The sequence below is a fragment of the Sebastes umbrosus genome, chromosome 4 (assembly GCF_015220745.1).
Source record: "Sebastes umbrosus isolate fSebUmb1 chromosome 4, fSebUmb1.pri, whole genome shotgun sequence".
In the NCBI taxonomy this organism is placed as follows: Eukaryota; Metazoa; Chordata; class Actinopteri; order Perciformes; family Sebastidae; genus Sebastes; species Sebastes umbrosus.
The window spans coordinates 29,996,751-30,015,911 of NC_051272.1; the positions used below are offsets into that span (position 1 = coordinate 29,996,751).

Sequence of the window (19,161 nt, forward strand, 5' to 3'; positions counted from 1 at the left end):
GGTCAGTATGGCTTACCAAACATTATCTGAGCTAGTGAGGAATTCAATAGGAGGAAGGGAGCCCATCTGGTGATATAATAGGCTATCATTTGTTTCCAATTCAGCCCCAACTTAAAAGACATATTTTCTTGAGTGATCCATTTTATAACCTGTTTTCCTTTCATATATTGTATCTGGTTTGAGAGTTAAAATACTTGAAATAATAAACGCCTCGCTGGAAACGAGTGCAATTTTCAGATTTTTAGTTCAGTTTTTAAGATCCATAATGACAGTGAGTCTGCATGGCAACATTGTGACAATATTTGGCATATCTCCCTTTAAAGTACATTTTGAACAGATAAAAAATGTGTGATTAATCGTGATTAACTGTGGACAATCATGCAATTAAATATATTAATCGATTGACAGCCCTAAATTTAATACTTAGAAGTTCTGGAGGGTTTCAGCAAAGTTAGGAATTATTCAATTTCTTTATTGTCTGCAGCCATTTAGCACAAAATCTTAGGAAAAGGGGTCTAAAAGCAATCTATTTTCTTTGACATTGATGCCTGGTCAGTATAGCTTACTAAACATATCTGAGCCAGTGAGGAATTCTATAGGAGAAAGGCAGCCCATCTGCTGATATAATAGGCTATCATTTGTTGCCAAAATTCAGCCCCAACTTAAAAGACATATTTTCTTGAGTGATCCATTTTATAACCTGTTTTCCTTTCATATATTGCATCTGGTTTGAGAATTAAAATAATTATGAATAAGTGAAATTTTCAGATTTGTTTTCCCACGATGGAAGAAAGATTTAGCTCCATAATGACAGTGAGTCTGCATGGCAACATTATGCCAGTGCCGAGGCTCTGTGGAGCTCAGTATGAGAGAGAGGAGCAGTCTACATAACCGTGACTGTAAATTGAGTGTGTGTGGCCACGGCGTGCGCGCGTCGGTGTTGCAGAGCGCATCAGTCACACGTCGTGGTGTAGGTGGACGACAGCAAACTGGAGAGAAAAACACATCTATATCGGGAAATCCCCATCTGTCAGCGGCAGAAACCTGAACAGGTGGCTCCTTCAGTTCGCGTCAAGGCGCACAGAAACCTCAACAGCTTGTTCCTTGCTCGCTAATCTCCTCTCTGACGACAGAGCATTTAGCGCGTAAAAACAGGAGTGCTGCAGGTTTGGGTCGGTGGATGTGATCAGTCATCGGGATTGTCCTACTCATCATCAGTGCTCCTCACGAAGTTGTGCAAAGTGCGTCTTTGGTTTTGAGGCTGAACTGACAGAGTTGGATACAATGAGCCTTTCTTGGATTTTATAAATCTCTCCTCTGTGTTTGGATTGTCAAGCAGCTGTAAAAGACTAAAGCACAGCAATGTTGCCAGAAATAAATAACAAGGTAAGGCACTTTGATTTGTTTGCAATTTGTTATTTCCTGTGGTTAATTGTAGTGTGACTGTGGCACTCAGGTTTATATGATTTGAGAGATGATCAATCAAAGTGTCACTATGATTTCCTAATAATTGCAGCCTGGTCTGCTTATCTGATCAATGAGAGAGTTTTTTATATTGTTATCACCATGCTTTATCTCCCTTCCTCTATAGTAAACTTCCTATATTTGCTTTTCCATGAAATCAGAATGAGTTTTGCCCAGATACAGGGCTTCCTTCCAGGTTAATTCCATTTTGGGAGAAACCCTCCACAGGTATCCTTTTACATTGATAAACTAAAATACCACTCTACCATTTTACTGTGCATTCTCTATCCATCTTTATTGATCAATGCCAAGAATGTGAAGTCATCCTCACTTTTGAAATTATTTCCATTTCTCCTCTAAGTTATCCCACTTGAATGCTTATTTTGTATTAACGCCCCCTTCCTCCTGACCGCTTGCCAAGCTATGATGAAAAATCTGATCCATTTCTATTTCAGTCGTTGTTTCGCCTACTTATTTAAGTGTTTGTTGTGCTGACAGATTCTGTAAGTCTATATGCGTTCTGGTGTATTTTACACACCTTACATGGAAATTGCTGTAAATTTAAACCTTGCCGTTTTGGGAATTTTGTACCATTTTTAGCTAACAAAAGTTGGATATAATGGAGTGTTTGCTTTGACAAACTAATCATCCTAACGACTAACACTCATTTTGATCACACGGATTGATCAGTGATCATCCCGTGGTCCCATTTGATGCCATGCAGGAAACAGCCTGTTGTGTGTGCAGTGAGAAAGACAGGGCAGTGTGATGCATTGAAAATGACTGTGTGCGTGTCTGACAGCTGATAGTGTGAGTGGGCACAGTTTCACAGTTTGTTGATGTTACCCCTGGTTTTATTGCATTGCTGACCCTCTGACCAACTGACCCCTGAGGATCCAAAGCTGCTCTCACGCCCCTCTGCTGAGATGATCCTACCTCCGGCAAAGTCACACGGAAACAGAGTCGGCATTGCTCTGGCTCTTTCCTCGTCTACACTTCCATTCATCTTTATATAAATGCCCTGGCACGTTGTGAGCTAATTACCTTTTTGTGCCGAGCAGTGCCTGAAACAGACCGGTACTCACCAGTACTGAGAACCGGCACTTCTGATTTTTTTCCACATGAGTACCCTGACTTCTTATTGCGTACCACCACCTCCTGGTGAGTCTAGGTGTGCACCCCTAAACACCTGCGTAACTGCATCTCTGTGTAAACACATTGCAAGCTTAAAGCAGCAGTAGGCAGAATGTTTTAGCATCATTGGGCAAAAATCCACAATAACCTTTTAGCATATTGTAACTCAAGTGTTCTGAGAGAAAACTAGACTTCTGCACCTCCTCTTGGCTCTATTTTCAGGCTTTTAAAAATCTAGCCCGTGACGGGAGACTTTGGCCAATCACAGGTCATTTCAGAGAGAAAGCATTCCTATTGGCTGTTCATTCAACAGAGGCAGCTGTCAATCACTCGCGAACTCCGATCAAACTAGGCAGTGCTGATCAGATATGAATCAATATTCTGTTACTGTAATGCCTATTTCTTGCCTCAAATGTTTTCAGAAACATCTTGTAGTGTACTGTTTAGCTGTAAAATGAGAAAGTTTGCTCCAGCTGGTGGGCGGTGCTTGATATTTCCTCAACTGATCTCAACATGACTGCCGGGTCACAAACTTTCTCACCTTTTTGGTCCAATTCAGGCACTGGTGCCGAGTGGACTACACACTCTGTTTGAAATATTATTTCTATTGTTTTCTTTTGCAAAACCTGAATTTTAGGCACACATACCGACAATGATAAATATTGAACCACTGCTGTTCTGGATCTCATTGACAGAGGTGAGAAATACAGAAACGTGTGCAATTGGCACTTGGACACAAGTTATGACGGCTAAGTGCTCATTATAGGCTTACAGCAGACCTTTACAGGTGATGTTTTAGAAGTCAAGCTGCCACAGTGACCTACATGGCTCCAGCTGTCACTCACAGTGCCCCTGAGATTGTAACATTGATGTATCAAACCCTATATGTTGTTTGCTTGTCTTACTGAAAGATCACATCAGCTTTAATGTGAAGAGCAAAGCCAGTGAGTGTTTGCAGGATGTGTTTACTTTCATCCAGTGAGACTCAGAAGTCAGGTCAGCGTCTCGTCCTCCTCTAGACAATACTGCCGTGAAAGCTGCTTTTGCTTCTCAATCAGAGGTTAAGTGTAAGATTATGTCTGGGAAGCTGTTTCCTATCCAGCACCTGTAGACAACACCCAACCCAGCCTGTCTGACCCCCTCCCTCCCAGACTGCCAGACTGACAGAGTGAGTTTAGCACGTATCACCATATGGGGGTTAAGCTTTATTTCACCCATATGGTGTCGCCCAACACAGCTGCACGCTCACCCGCTGATTAATAAGGCACGTGTAAGCTGGCTTGGTGTCGGAGAGAATCGTGTCAAATCATTCCAAATGCGCGTGCTACTTTCTTTTTAATATCCGGAACTCCGTTGTTTTATTATCGCTTCCCTTTAACACATTGAGGTGAGTGGATCTGCAGCGTGCACAGGCTCGGAGGCACGTGTACACCCACTGCCAGGCGCATGGATATGCACATGTTCACACACTTGCACAAACCAGCAGGTACACAGAGAATACTGGATAGCAAGAGGGGTTGTTGTTGTTGCTGGGTTTTTTTGCAGGAGTAATCTATTTTAGGATCACAGTGCATTATTTTTTGCTCGTCTCGCTGCAATCTCGCTCAGCAACCCACTGGCTTTGTGTTACTGAAGAGACTGGAGAATCCAGGCAGCATGAGCACAAGAAGCAACTGAATTATTATACTGTATTATGTATTCTTATTATTTATTCTTTATGACAAGAAATATTCTTATTCATTTCTTATTTATACCATTCTGGCATTTATAGCAGCATTTTACATTTATTTATTTGCACTGGGGTTATTTGCTATATATAACATTTCTTTATGTTTATACAAGAGCAACTCTAATACCCCAATTTCCCCCCAGGATCAATAAAGTATTTCTGATTCTGATGACTGCTTGAACTCATCTCTTTTGGTGTAGAAGGATTCCCAAATCTCACATCAGAGATGACGTTGTTATGCACAAAAATGTGCACGTGACCGCAGCTTTTTTCTCTCTCTCATCTTGTTTCATGAATTGCTCTCATCCCTCCCACAGACGTCACGACCGGAGGCCTTCCCCCACCCTCACAGACTCCCAGCAGAAGGCAATCGTCTTGGAACAAACCGGCCCTGCTCACAGGTCAGCACTCCCCCTCTGTAAGACGCTGTAGCAGCTGACCACCGCTTACCCAGAACACGTATCAGCAATGGCATCTTTTCCCTTAGTGTTTGACTTATGTGTACTCAAATTATTTTATCAACACTAAAAATGTGTCTTTTCTTCTATGTTTTTTTCTTTTCACACACCAGAATGCCTTCTCCTATTAGAAATAAAAGGCTTTGGCATACATCATAGAGGCTTATTATGTTGCTTTGATTATTAATGCTGCACCCGATTCAACTGTTATCAGGCAATTAAATAGGTGTTATCAGTCCCTATAAGCACCATAGATGTGGGTCATTAGGGGCCTACTATGCCTACTACGTTGTAAAAGTGAAACTTAAAAGCAACATGTTCTAACATGTAAAACTGAATGAAACGTCACGTTTTGAACACAAACAAAAAGGCTTCTTTAGGTTTAGGCAAAAAAAAAGTTAGATTTCGGCAATAAAACTACAACTTCTTTACGTTAAGGCAACACAACTACAACTTCTTTAGGTTTAGGCAACAAAAAACACTTAGTTAACTTTAGGGAAAAACATTGTGTTTCGGGTTAAAATAACACAACAAAAATAATTACTATGGTCGCGAGAGGTTGCTGTCGTGTTCTTTTATACCTTCTTTCGGTGATCTACCATGTGAATAGATGATAAAACCTACTAATGGGTGTAGTAGGCCCCTATTGACCCACATCTATCAGGCTAATAGCAACTGATAACGCCCATTTAATAGCCTGACAACAGTCTAATTGGCTGGACAGGATAGCTCCTTAGAAAAAAAGAGCCTCACTTAAACATGTCTATGGTGATCTTCACAATCCAGGTCATCTATATTGACACACCCCTTAGAAAAACATGGATGTGACTGTACACATCTGTCTGTACACATGTGGCGTAACGCATTTACAGATTTCCATTGATACAAGTGCAGCTTATTTAAGCAGCATGCTCCCTGCCGGTTATGTACAGGCACGTAACTATGTTTACTTCCTTTGCCTGTTGTGGCAGGTGCTTGAAACTATATTTAGCCCTATCTCTATGCGTCACAACCAAGTTGGCGGATCCTGCAGCAGCTCTTAACACGTGAGATGAAATATCAGAACTATGTACTGTAAGGATGGGAAAGCTTTTTTTTCCTGGAATGCTGTTAATAATTAATATGAAATAATTCATTGTGTTGCTATTTACAGTACATTGCTGAAGGCTACATGATAGCATGCAGAATGTAGGGGCAGCTCTTGCTTTGAATTCCCCCATCTGAAATTTGAGTGGAATTGCAGCTCAATAAGAGAAAACGTGTCTTAAATGTCATGCCCCTCTTGACACAGATACACGTCCGTAGGATGTCTAATTTTTCCCAGAGACCTTGGCGCAGGACAGAGGTCTAATTTTGCCCGTCATTGCCAGGGATGAGTCTTGTAAGGCTGTGACACATGTAATCATGCTCTCGGAGCAAGCAGGATGGCAGCCAGTGAAAAGCAGGTTGCTGCTCTACACCTCCCCCCCCACAGAGCCACCACAGACAGACTGTCAGAACCCAGCCGCACAGGCTTTTGTTCCCATTTCACTCTCAACCTGATCAGTAATTCCAGCCACTACCTGCCGGGGGTCCTGGTTCACCTGAGCCTCCGCAGACATGTGAAAGGGATGTAGATCGCGAGCTGAGGACACAAACCGAAACTGACGAGCTGCGCCCCGACACAGATACATACTCATGAAAGAATAACAAGCTTGTAGCTACAGTGTAAAAAGAATAATGCATTTAGACTTCACACTTGCCCCACTCTCTCTAGATGCTTTTGTTGTGTGTAGTTCATCATTTGTTATTCTGTTGCATTGGAACACACAGTGGGTTATTCCCCACAGAAAAAAAAAAGATCTTAAAAGCCTTCTAGCTGTGGAAATTGGCCAATTTCTTTGTTGATTTTCCTGAATATTCTCTTTTTGCCAATTAGACTGCAGTCTGCCTTCATCTAGTCACACTGCGATACATTTCAGGCTTTCGGAGTTTGATAAACCTGATTGAAATATATTGTTTCCTCCATCATCTGACCCTATTTTATTTTTGTTTATTTGAGTTTTTTCATGTTACTTTATGAATTGGTGTTGCTAATGTACATTTCCATATTCAAGGCAGTTAAAGCAGCAGTGGGTCATATTGGAGCAAATATGATTAAAGAAAAATTATTTTTATAAAACAGTCACTATGTAGATCATGAGATAGGTAATCTGAAAAAAAAATCCTGTGCCTCTGTGTCCTCCGGTGCTCCTAATGGCATCTGCAAGATTTCACAGACCGGAGGAAAACAACCAATCAGAGCTGAGCTGGTGTCTGCTGTCTCTGAGCAGCTGTCAATCACTCACAAACTCAGACCAAACGGTGAAGCTAGGCAGCGCTGATCAAATATGAATAAAGATTCTGTTACTGTAATTCTTATTTCTCACCTCAAATGTTTTCGGAAACATCTTGTAGTGTACTGTTTAGCTGTAAAATGAGAAAGTTTGTGACCTGGCAACTATGTTGAGATCAGTTGAGGAAATACCAAGCACCACCCACCAACCGGAGCAAACTTTCTCATTTTACAGCTAAACAGTACACTACAAGATGTTTCTGAAAACATTTGAGGGGGGAGATATAGGCATCACAGTAACAGAGTATTAATTTATATTTGACCAGCGCTGCCTAGTTTGACCGCTTAATCGGAGTTTGCGAGTGATTGACAGCTGCCTCTGTTGAATGAACAGCCAATAGGAGCGCTCTCTCTCTGATATGACCTTGTCATTCTCCCGTCAAAGGCTAGATTTTTTTAAACCTGAAAACAGAGCCATGAGGAGGTGCAGAAGCCTAGTTATCTCTCAGAACACTTGAATTACAATATGCTGAAAGGTTATTATGGAATTTTTGCCCAATGATGCCAAAATATTCTGCCTACTGATGCTTTGAATTAAAACAATCACTCTGCTTTACAGAAGTTTGCCCCTGGACTTGGGACCCTGCCTCAGCTTGAGCCACCAGTGGTCCAGGTGGTGGTCAGCAATGCCAAAAACCAACACCAGCATTCGGACAACATCCTGCCCCAAATTGCCAACAAAGGGGGCCAAAACAACTACCAGACACACCCGGTGAGGCTCTCACACACCAGCAGCAGCCTATAATATCCTACAGTGGCACTGGCAGCTATTTACATTACAGTGCCACATGATGTTTCTGATGGGAAGAAAAGATTGGAGCATCAATATTTTTTCCACATTGGCTTATATAACTCAAAACTGAAAAACAGCATAGTAGTTTCACTGTGGAAATAGGGCTGTCAATCGATTCAAATATTGAATTAACAACACAAAATAATGACAGATATTGACCATAAACCCTCACAGGTACTGCATTTAGCATAAAAACTATGCTCAAATCATAACATGACAATTATGGCATTATTATCGCGTTAACTTTGACACGATGTGGAAACAATGTGAAGGTCACACTGTAGTTACTTTATCTTTACTTTGCTCATAATTACAAAGGAACTCTCCTTTCTCTGTGTGTGTTTATTGTACAGGATGAGAGACCAAAGCCCACTCAGCAGTTCAGCATGAGGTTTGGCGCAGCGATGGATAAAGTGTCTGTCTCCCGCAACAGCAAGATTTTCAGCAACAAGCTGGAGAAAGAGAAGGCATACGAGGGACAAAGGTTACCCATGTCCCCCATAGGTATGTTATTGTGGATAAGAGTGCAAAACAACAGAATTACAGAGATGTTATTTCACATATTGAATCTTTCGGGAGTGTTCCAAGACAGGCACATAACTAAGTAACAATTTTGATGCAGTAAAAATAGCATGCTGGCATTGAAGTCGATTGTTCACAATCCTCTGCTCTTGGCAGAGGTGTGATCAGATAGATAGTGACTCATCACACCCTCCTCCTCTTACTCCCTGTTTGCAGAGGCACTGAAGAACTTCCAGGACCGGATGACAGAGTTTGAGCAGGAGGAGATCATGGACTACGCAGAGATCTGGTTCCTGGGTCTAGGCTCTCAGAAGATCGAGGGTTCCCAAGGCACGCCGCAGAACTCTGGATATGATGACGAGCACGGAAGCTACGTCAGGGTAAGATGGGTGCTCTGTCACAATGAACATTAAAGGAACCGTATGTAGCATTTAGGGGGATCTATTTGCAGAAATAAGTATGTTTTCTTTAGTGTATAATCATCTGAAAATAAGAATTGTTGTGTATTTGTTACCTTAGAATCAGCCGTTTATAGCTTAATACTCCTCTTCATGGAGCCGGCCACCATGTTTCTACAGTAGTAACTCATACTGTAGCTACCAGAAGAATTCAATCCGACAACATATGGTTTAGTTAGTTAGTTTAGTCATTTTTAAAGTTAAGATTATTTGAAATATGAATTTAAAAATTAGAAAAGTATGCAAACAATCAAAGAGCTAATAGAACAATTGGCAAGCGTCAGGGAGAAGAAAATGAAAAAAAGAAGCATATTAAGTCTGTATGATTTTTTAAACAAAATACAGAAAGATTTGTATTAAAAGTTTCTAAAAATGACAGAAAAACTCATCTCTGATGCAATATTCACAGGAAATAATCTGATCAAAATCTATCCAAATCGCTTGTTTTAGACATCTGTCCTGCAGTTATTGCGTTCACTATTTGGGTTTATTGTACAGTTTATCAGTTGTTCTATACTATTATTGATATGCATTAAATATAAAATGAAATATCCATAAAATATGTCACTTAGTCAGGGGCCGTCACTTTACTCAATAATAGAAAAGGGTTCCCCTAAGAAAAAAAGGTTTGGAACCACTGGTTTAGTTCATAACGTGGTCAGCAGTGATGTCAATAATAAAACTAAATTGTTGATTTTAAAACCACCAGTATAGTTCTATAAAAGGTTATTCAGAGTTCATGTCAGCCCCATTTAAAAGCACGTCCACATGCGTTCAATTGTGCAGAGACATGAAACTGATGTCATTAAAAAGTAAGAATATGAACCGAAAATGTGAAGACACGTTAATAACATTAACGTACGCAGGCTTTCAAGCTGCCTAAGATGAACCGCACGTGACCAGATGCCTTCGTATGACCTTAATCCAGCAGCTTCAGACATCAACCCGCCATTCTGGTTGTGTGACTGATTGTTTAATGCTGTACACAATAAACTGAACTGAGGTCACCAAACCCAGCGACAACAGGCTGAACGGTCTTGTATAAATCAGGTGACTGGCAGGCAGTTATGTGATAGACGATACGTAGTGAATGGGCTGTTTAAGGCTGAGTGACTGACCATTGTTTGGACTCCTACATCTCTATTGTGGCTCATGTCACTGTCACAGGCTTGAACTGACAGTTACAGGAAAGATACTGTAGCAACTGTAACAACTGTATTGTCATTTAGTAAACAGCATGCATAATCATTAATAGTAGCTATTATAGATTAAAATCCGTAAATTACAATGTTTTGATTTATTCATATAGTTAATTTTGCTGTTGGATATTTTTATTTCAGTGAAAGCATACAGTGCATAATAGTCTTCCTCTTGCTTTTCCAGGTGTTGCATGACCACATTGGCTACAGGTTTGAAGTGCTAGAAGTGATTGGGAAAGGCTCCTTTGGGCAGGTCCTGAAATGTCTGGACCACAAGAACAACGAACTCGTAGCCATTAAGATTATACGCAATAAGAAAAGGTACGGGTACACACAAATACTTCATTTTAATTTATTTCATTTCATTCTGAACAAAGTCACTTTTAACTGAACCTGTGCTGGAAAACATCTTCAAATTATTCATCCAGAATGTTTTTACTAAATACATCCTGTATTACTTTTACATTAAGGGGCCCTTTCACAAGCCAAAATTGAAATCGAACTCTGGCGCAGTTCAACCCCTTGTGCGGTTCATTTGGGCAGTGGTGAACACAGTAATCGTACACGGGTGCGGACCAAACAAACCAAAACGCAAGGGATTACGGGCTGCCTAGTTACTCTATAGAATAAGTTATTTGTCACATTCAAGGAGTCAATTTTTGGCATTCATTTGAGATATGATACCCCGTTGTGAAGTTCTCCCAAATGCCTGCGACGCTATCCCTTTCCATTTTAGGAGCCAAATTGTTGAGATCCTGATTTAGCATGATAGAAGTGGGGACCCCCTGTGGTGTTATCTTACCTTATTCACAGAGGATCACCGTGGCAGCAACTGCCCGAGTGCTGTAGGTTTGGTCGGGTCTTACCACAACTTCAATAATGCAGAAAACAAAATGGGTGCAACTGCCTCAGGAGAACTCTGCACTGCTGATCTGATCTGATCTCTCCCAGGAGAGGATTGTGTTTAGTTGACATCAAGAAATATCTGGCGGTAGAAACCTTTCTATCAGAGAAAATCGACAGCAGAAATGTTCATATAGTCTATCAAAAATGTCCAAAGAGTCCCAGTATTTATCACCAATATTGTCTGTCAGAATTCAGAACTTGACTACATACATTTATTTATTCTGGCCCTGCAATACCAGGAAATTCAGAAATAAATGGTGTTGAAATCACAGGTAGTTAGGGCTGTCAATCAATTAAAATATTGTATCACAATTAATCGCATGATTGTCCATAGTTAATCGCAATTAATCACAAAGTAATCACACATTTTTGTATCTGTTCAAAACCACAAAGGGAGATTTGTCAAGGCTTTAATACTCTTATCAACATGGGAGTGGGCAAATATGCTTGCTTTATGCAAATGTATGTATATATTTATTATTGTAAATAATAAGTAGGTAAAAAAATTGCATTAATGCATTAAAGAAATTAGTGGCCTTAAAACTAATTTGCATTAACGTGTTATCGCGTTAACTTTGACAGCACTACAGGTAATATTTTTGAATTTCAATCATGTAACACCTCCTGTAAATTTGTCCGTAGGTTTCATCACCAAGCTCTGGTCGAGCTGAAGATCCTGGATGTGATCAAGAGGAAAGACAAAGACAACCTCCACAACGTCATCCACATGAAGGAGTACTTTTACTTCCGAAATCACCTCTGCATCTCCTTTGAGCTTCTCGGGTTAGTACGGCCTCTCGTATTCTGCATGCGAGCGAGCAGGCCCGCATGTTCATAAGTTAGTCTTACAGGAGACTATAAAGACATTACAGAATAGTTATTTTTCATTTTTCTTTTTTCGACATATGTATACGATATGTAAACAGACAAATATCAACAATGATAAAACAACGAGCTGACAAACATCGAACAGAAACTTTCTTTTATGTTTTTACTGACCAGTTAATCGAACGTATTCAAGATATGCCACCTTTCCCCAGGTACAAAAGACATTTAGATCACTGCAATGTCTTATCAAAGGCACTTCTCAGTTCATTCATTCTAACACTACTTGACCGCAGCCAATCAGGAGTCAAGTGATCACCTGTGTTACCTTTAGCCATCTGTGTTTTGGCGTGGATCGCAACTATTTGAAGGGAGATAGTTGTGTGCATCACTCAGACCGAATGACCTTTAGAGGACGACTGGGACTGCCACCTTGTCTAACATTACCGTCACCGAATCCTTTAGTTAAGGCCTTGATTAGGGCCCTATCTCTTACCCCTTCTTGCTTCATGGTGTGAAGGCTCCAGTTACACAGTCTAAAGAAGTTTATGCTTATTACAAGAAGCAAGAAATAGTAGGAGGACACATTCTGTGTCTCTGTCTCCCTCTGAAAGTGAGCACAATCATAGATTATTTAAGTATGCGCTTCACAGTCAGGGTAATATAAAGTGTAGAGTGACATCAACCCTAGCAGCCTCAGAGCGTTTATTTGAGGAACATGAAGAAGTTCTTCATGCGGTGCAATCTGTATTGAGCTCCCTCTGCTATGTAATGAACAAAGTACATAGATAGAAAAAGAAAATATTAAAAGTATTGTAAAGAAAAAGAAAATCTGATTAGTGCTGTCGAAGTTAATACGATAATAACGTGTTAATGTAATTTGTTTTAATGCCACTAATTTCTTTAACGTATGACATACTAGCTCGTTGCCAAGAAGGCTAAATAATGTTCCAAACTTGCGCAAAATGTTGGTGAGGAAAAACTGTTGTGGCCATTTTCAAAAGGGTCCCTTGACCTCTGACCTCAAGATATGTGAATGTGAAGGGGTTCTCTGGGTACCCACGAGTCTCCCCTTTACAGACGTGCCCACTTTATGATAATTACATGCAGTTTGGGCAAGTCATAGTCAAGTCAGCATATTTGTCATTGTTTTGTGTTGTTAATTGATTTCCAATAATGAATATATACAGACATTTGCATAAAGCAATAGTTTTGTTGACTCCCATGTTGAGAAGAGTATTAAATATTTGACAAATCTCCTATTACAGTACATTTTGCACAGATAAAAAAATTTGTTATTACTCGCGATTTAATATTTTAATCGATTGATAGCCCTAGAAAAAATATATCTGATTATTCTTTATGTTGTATGATCTAACCATACATCATTTTGTTTCTTTCATCAGGGTGAACTTGTACGAGCTCATCAAAAAAAACAACTTCCAGGGCTTCAGTATCGCTCTCATCCGACGGTTCACCCACGCTCTCCTCAGGTGCCTGCAGATGCTGCACAGGGAGAAGATAATCCACTGCGACCTCAAACCGGTACTGACTTCATAGTTGCTGTAATACCTGAACTTATTTTTGTGATATAGAATATGAGACACGATTTCAAATATAGTTAACAAAACCTGAGGTGGACCACACCTTTCCACTGAATCACTGTGGTTAATGATTGTACTGCAAAAGATTCCCCGGTACAATAGTGTGAATTTTGCTCCATCTTGTGGCAGCAGTATAATATTGCAGCAGCATTATATAAAGCCAAGTGTTTGAAAGTTTTTGCTTCTACTTTTAAACAGGAGAACATCCTTCTGTCTCAGAGAGGGCCAGGGAACATCAAGGTGGTTGACTTTGGATCAAGCTGTTATGAACAACAAAGGGGTAAGAGCATAAAACTCAACTGAGAGGATATGTAACAATTTGGGCTGTCAATCGATTAAAATATTTAATCGCGATTAACCGCAAATTAATCACACATTTTTTTTATCTGTACAAAAGGTACCTTAAAGGGAGATTTGTCAAGTATTTAATACTTTTATCAACATGGGAGTGGGCAAATAGGCTTGTTTTTTGCAAATGTATGTATATATTTTTTATTGGAAATTAATTAAAAACACAAAAAAATTACAAATATTGTCCAGAAACCCTCACAAGTACTGCATTTAGCATATAAAATATGCTCAAATCATAACATGGCAAACTGCAGCCCAACAGGCAACAACAGCTGTCAGTGTGTCAGTGTGCTGACTTGACGATGACTTGCCCCAAACTGCATGTGATTATCATAAAGTGGGCATGTCTGTAAAGGGGAGACTCGTGGGTACCCATAGAACCCATTTTCATTCACATATCTTGAGGTCAGAGGTCAAGGGACCAATTTGATAATAGCCATGCCAGTTTTTCCTCACAAAAATTTAGCACAAGTTTGGAGCGTTATTCAACCTCCTTCCTGACAAACTAGTATGACATAGTTGGTACCAATGGATTACTTAGGTTTTCTAGTTTCATATGATGCCAGTATCTTTACTCTAGCCCGCTACAACCTAAAATACGTTAATGCGGTTAAGAAATTAGTGGTGTAACGCATTAACTTTGACAGCCCAGGTAACAATACTTTTTACCATGTCGAGATATTAAAATAAATGGTTCACAGAACTCCTATCTTATATCTTATATCTCTTTCATCTTTTCCATTAGTGTACACCTACATCCAGAGTCGCTTCTACCGCTCTCCAGAGGTCATCCTGGGTCACCCCTACAGCATGGCCATTGACATGTGGAGTCTGGGTTGCATCCTTGCCGAACTCTACACAGGCTATCCTATCTTCCCAGGAGAGAGCGAGGTGGAGCAGATAGCCTGCATCATGGAGGTACGACACGGAAATAACTGTGTTTCCACATTTATTTTGCAAGTCTCACAAATGTAAATGCATAACAATTTTCCAAAAGGGTTGCTGAGTTGCTTCAGTGCATTAAGGTGATATTTTGACTCACAGGTTCTCGGGATGCCTCCAAATGATTTTGTTCAGTCAGCGTCGAGGAGGAGGCTGTTCTTTGGTGAGAATTTATTCAGTTTCAGATCTTTTTTTTAATATCTTATTTCTGTGGATATTTTATGTTGTGCAGCTGTTGACTATATGTGATCAGACGATAGATGAATAACTAGGCCAGTACTTTGCAGAAGGTGTGAGATAACTCTATAGGAACAATGTGCCGTGATGATAACTCCGTGCTGTGTTTGATGATTGTGTGCAGACTCAAAAGGAAACCCCAGAAACATCACTAATAGCAAGGGGAAGAAGAGGAGACCCAACTCCAAGGAGCTTTCAGCTGCGTTGAAAACGAATGACGTTTTGTTCTTAGACTTCATCAAACGCTGCCTCACGTATGTTCACTCTAAATATCTGCCCATCTGTCTACTAGAACAGGCTTTTCTTTTATCTGTAACGGCCTGCAACCAACTGGATGTGATGTTTTAATTAAGTGTGCTTCAGTGGTACTTTTATTAAAAGATCAAAAAACAATCTGTACTCACAGACTTAAATTATTTTTCTGTGTGTGTTTTCAGTTGGGATCCAACAAAACGTATGACTCCGGATGAGGGGTTACAGCACGAGTGGATCCTGGAGGGAAATTTCAACAAAATCCGGCCAAGAACCAGGCCAACTGTGAAGAAGGCCTCAGACAGTTCGACCTGCAAGCCTGGTAAGAGTACAGTTCATTTCATCCTCCATAATACTTACGATAAGAGGCAGTATAAAGAGGACCTATTATGCTTATTTTCAGGTGCATACTTGTATTTTGGGTTTTTACGAGAACATGTTTACATGCTTTGATGTTAAAAAAAACTCTTTACTTTTCTCATACCGGCTGTGCTGCAGCACCTCTTTTCACCCTCCGTCTGAAACGTTCAGTTTGAGCCCCCCCCACACCCCACAAAAGCATAATAGGTCCTCTTTAAAGCCCCCCTCCAATCAGTTTTACTTCCTGTTTTTTGGATAAAGTTCTTTCTCAAACAGAGAATGGGTGTGGTTAACAGTCGGACGTAATTCATTACCACGGCAACCAGATTGCATTGTTTTTCAACCCAGTTTAGATGAATTTACTGTTTATGAGATCACAAACATTAGCGCAACACTCCTCCTGGCGAAGTTGGCCGTCTGGCTGCTGCTGAGCCGAGGAGCCGCACCGCAGGACGGATAGACCGAGGTCCACCGTTAGAATGCAGTTTCGGGACGTTTTGGAGGTGCTAACATCGGCCGTTCTCGCCTCAGCTCCAGCACCGACATCGAACCAGGCTGCACTTTGATACGTTTATTTCTCTAACGGGACTTTTCTCTTGTTTTCTCTTGGGCTGAAAGTTGTGCACTCCCCATCGTCCAAACCTGTTAGAGGCTAGCGAACCTCCAAAACGGTATTGGCTGCTTTTCGTTAATTTACTGTATCTCCAGGAGGAGACGGTAAAGAAGAGAGCGAGTGAGAGAGACAGTCAGTGTGTTTTTGTGTAATCCACTGCGTTGATTGCACTCGTTCTCGGCACACACAAATGCCATTGTGAAAATAAACACACTAATCTAAGGTGGAGGAAACTAAAAGATAAAATTAAAATCCTCAGTTAGCTAATGCAACAAGCTGGGCTAGTTAACTACACCTGACTAGCTAACTAACTAGAGAGACAAACTGACAGACAGATAAACATATTTATCGGTTTTCCGCTGCTCAGACGCAAACAATAATAGGTCCTCTTTAAACTGCCCTGTAAATGAGTGTGTCTGAACAATTTTGGAGGATGACGTATGACTTGCAGATTCTACTGTCCAATTCTACTGTCATACGTCATATTCCCGTTTCACCAACAACCTTCTTTTCTTAACTTTGAACACAAAATTAAGGTATTTGTCAAAACAAATCTGGCAAAGTGTTATTTGAGTCATTTCCTGACTAAGTTCATTCAACTTAATCAGGAAATGACTCAAATAGGAAATATCATAGAAATACCAAAATACATTGGAGGAGGGCTTTAAGTAAAAGTATAAAATGACACAACAAACAGCTAAAATAGAGCAAAGATTTGCCTTATATCTATAATATCTGTACGGTTTATGTTGAATGGGCACATGCTGCTCGCACTCACACATTTAATGTCCTTTGTTTCTATGGTACAGCGGAGAAGGTCAGCTCAGAGAGCAGCACTACTGACAAGCTGAAGAGAGACATTACAGCGACAGCAACAAAGATGGCCCCCGCCGAGCGTCTGCGGCCCATCGGCGCCTCGGCGGAGGAGGAGGTGTATGAGAACGAGGGCAAGCTCTCCACGGATACCAAGCAGCAAGAAGGAGGTGGAGAGAGGCCCGTCCACATCATCATCAAGCCTCAAGAGGAAGTGGGCACAGAGAGAAAAGATGGCCAGGAGCCGTCTCAGTGTTTGCCCCCTATCATCTAACAGCCAAAGTGGGAACTACTGTTCAGGCTCAGTGTCCCACTCCCCACCGGAGAGGGATTGAGTTGGTGATGTGGAAGGAAATGCTGAGAGAAAGTTGCATTTGTTTGGCCTGCACACACAGAAAATGTAAAGATCCTTCATGTTTCCATTTACTGCAAACACTGCCATGTTGCACATGTGTCTACGACGTCACAAAACAACATGTTAGAGAAGCAGCTCAAGTGGATATTTCCTGCTGACAGTTAGGAAACAAACCAGTTCCCACATGCCGTGAACAAATTATCGATGTATGGAGGGGACACACTGATCATCAGCAAAGAGGGACATCTTCTATTTATTGTTTTAAGTATACAGTCATAGCGTATTCTTTTATTCTGTGAAACTTTGAGTTTGTATGACAGTGAGGTCAATCAACCAGTTGTACTTTTTTTATAAAGACTTACGGTGCAGTTGCAGGCATTTTTGTTTAAATGTGTCACAACTGAGACACTAAGTTGTCTGCCACTTGTTGAATTTAGATAAAATGTTTAATAATCTAATTCATAGTACAGTATCAGCTTTTTGCTGTGCCTGTCTCCTGTATTATTTATTGAACCCAATATTTGCTGGGCATTAAAATCTTTGATAAACAAGTTAGACCATATTTTCTCAGTTTCCATGTTAAAAAAAAACAAAGTAGTAGACAGTGCATGGGTATAACATTGATCAAATATTTGTTTTTGCTTTTTATTCTTTTTCTTTTACACGTTTTAATAATATTTTAAGATGTGTGCATTGAAGGCTGAGCCAAAAAATGTTTTTTTTCTTTTTTAATCAAAGAAATAATTGTCATATACTTTTTAATTATAGATGCAGTTGATGACATATTGATTATTAATGATTTCACATATTTATTATGGAGTATGTTTGATCCTATGTTTCATATTTGTTTAACAAGTTAATTGAACAATCATAAAATATGTATTTATAATAGATTTTTTTGTATATAATTCTGCTGTAATTTCCTATGTATGTGTAATACAGAACATATTTTAAGAGAATATTTCAGACATCTGTTGAGGGTTTAGACAAGGTTTTACTTGTTGTGTTGTTACTGTATGAAGATATTTTGTATGTCTGTGTTATTCATAACATTTTTATATTAGAAACAAAAAGACAATCCTGTAATTGATAGTTTGTGCCTTGCAGTATTAGAAATCTTGCACTTTACTATTGTGTGTGTACACCTGGATTAAACAGTTGGATTCTTACCTGTCAAACAGACAAGGGTTCAGACTACCCTGCCAGGATCCCCTTTATTTGACAAAATAATGTCTCGGCTAATGTTACTGAACATAATGAAACTGTATCATAATGAAAATGTTGATAATGTTGAAAATGTTTCATTATTAACCATATTTTTTACAACTGATTTATGTCTTTAGTCACCAAAAGAGATCCAATTTGAATTTAAAATAGACCCATCCCCTCACTATGTATTAGGTAAGCAACAAGAGATCCCAAGAAGTTGGATTGCAGCTGAAATAAGAAAAGTTATGTTATAGTTATACCAATTTTTATGTCTTTTTGTCTTTTATGATGAAATAAAAAGTTGTTTCAAAGAGCATATGCTTTCATATTTCATCATTTGTATCTTCATTTTATGTGTTTAATGTTTCCATGTCCTCAGTGGCTTAGGCAGAAATCACAGTGTGAGTGGGCGCAGAGAAAATCAGGTGGGCCAAGACCAACCAAAATAGGCCATAACAACTACACTTGCCTGAGTGCACCACAGTTTAATCAGACAAGCCTTATACATCATCATCATCACCACCACCATCAGAGGTAATGTTACAGGCACCTGACATGTATAC

General features: G+C 40.0%; 1 protein-coding gene across 4 annotated transcripts in view; it reads left to right on the top strand.

Moving 5' to 3' along the window:
- dyrk4 (dual-specificity tyrosine-(Y)-phosphorylation regulated kinase 4) overlaps positions 1 to 18,912 on the top strand; it is a 36,225-nt gene extending 17,313 nt beyond the window's left edge. For 2 of the 4 annotated variants that reach the window (XM_037768575.1, XM_037768577.1), the window contains exons 2-14: positions 4,645 to 4,728; positions 7,719 to 7,871; positions 8,306 to 8,456; positions 8,691 to 8,854; positions 10,316 to 10,452; positions 11,680 to 11,820; positions 13,269 to 13,407; positions 13,665 to 13,746; positions 14,563 to 14,735; positions 14,862 to 14,922; positions 15,121 to 15,250; positions 15,434 to 15,570; positions 17,031 to 18,912. In XM_037768575.1, coding sequence (XP_037624503.1) covers positions 4,645 to 4,728; positions 7,719 to 7,871; positions 8,306 to 8,456; positions 8,691 to 8,854; positions 10,316 to 10,452; positions 11,680 to 11,820; positions 13,269 to 13,407; positions 13,665 to 13,746; positions 14,563 to 14,735; positions 14,862 to 14,922; positions 15,121 to 15,250; positions 15,434 to 15,570; positions 17,031 to 17,308 — 1,830 coding nt within the window. In that variant the 3' untranslated portion in view covers positions 17,309 to 18,912. Of the gene's footprint in view, positions 1 to 884; positions 1,387 to 4,644; positions 4,729 to 7,718; positions 7,872 to 8,305; positions 8,457 to 8,690; positions 8,855 to 10,315; positions 10,453 to 11,679; positions 11,821 to 13,268; positions 13,408 to 13,664; positions 13,747 to 14,562; positions 14,736 to 14,861; positions 14,923 to 15,120; positions 15,251 to 15,433; positions 15,571 to 17,030 lie in introns of those variants that run through there. The other 2 variants (XM_037768578.1, XM_037768576.1) reach the window with 2 other exon arrangements.
- Positions 18,913 to 19,161: the final 249 nt, after the last annotated feature.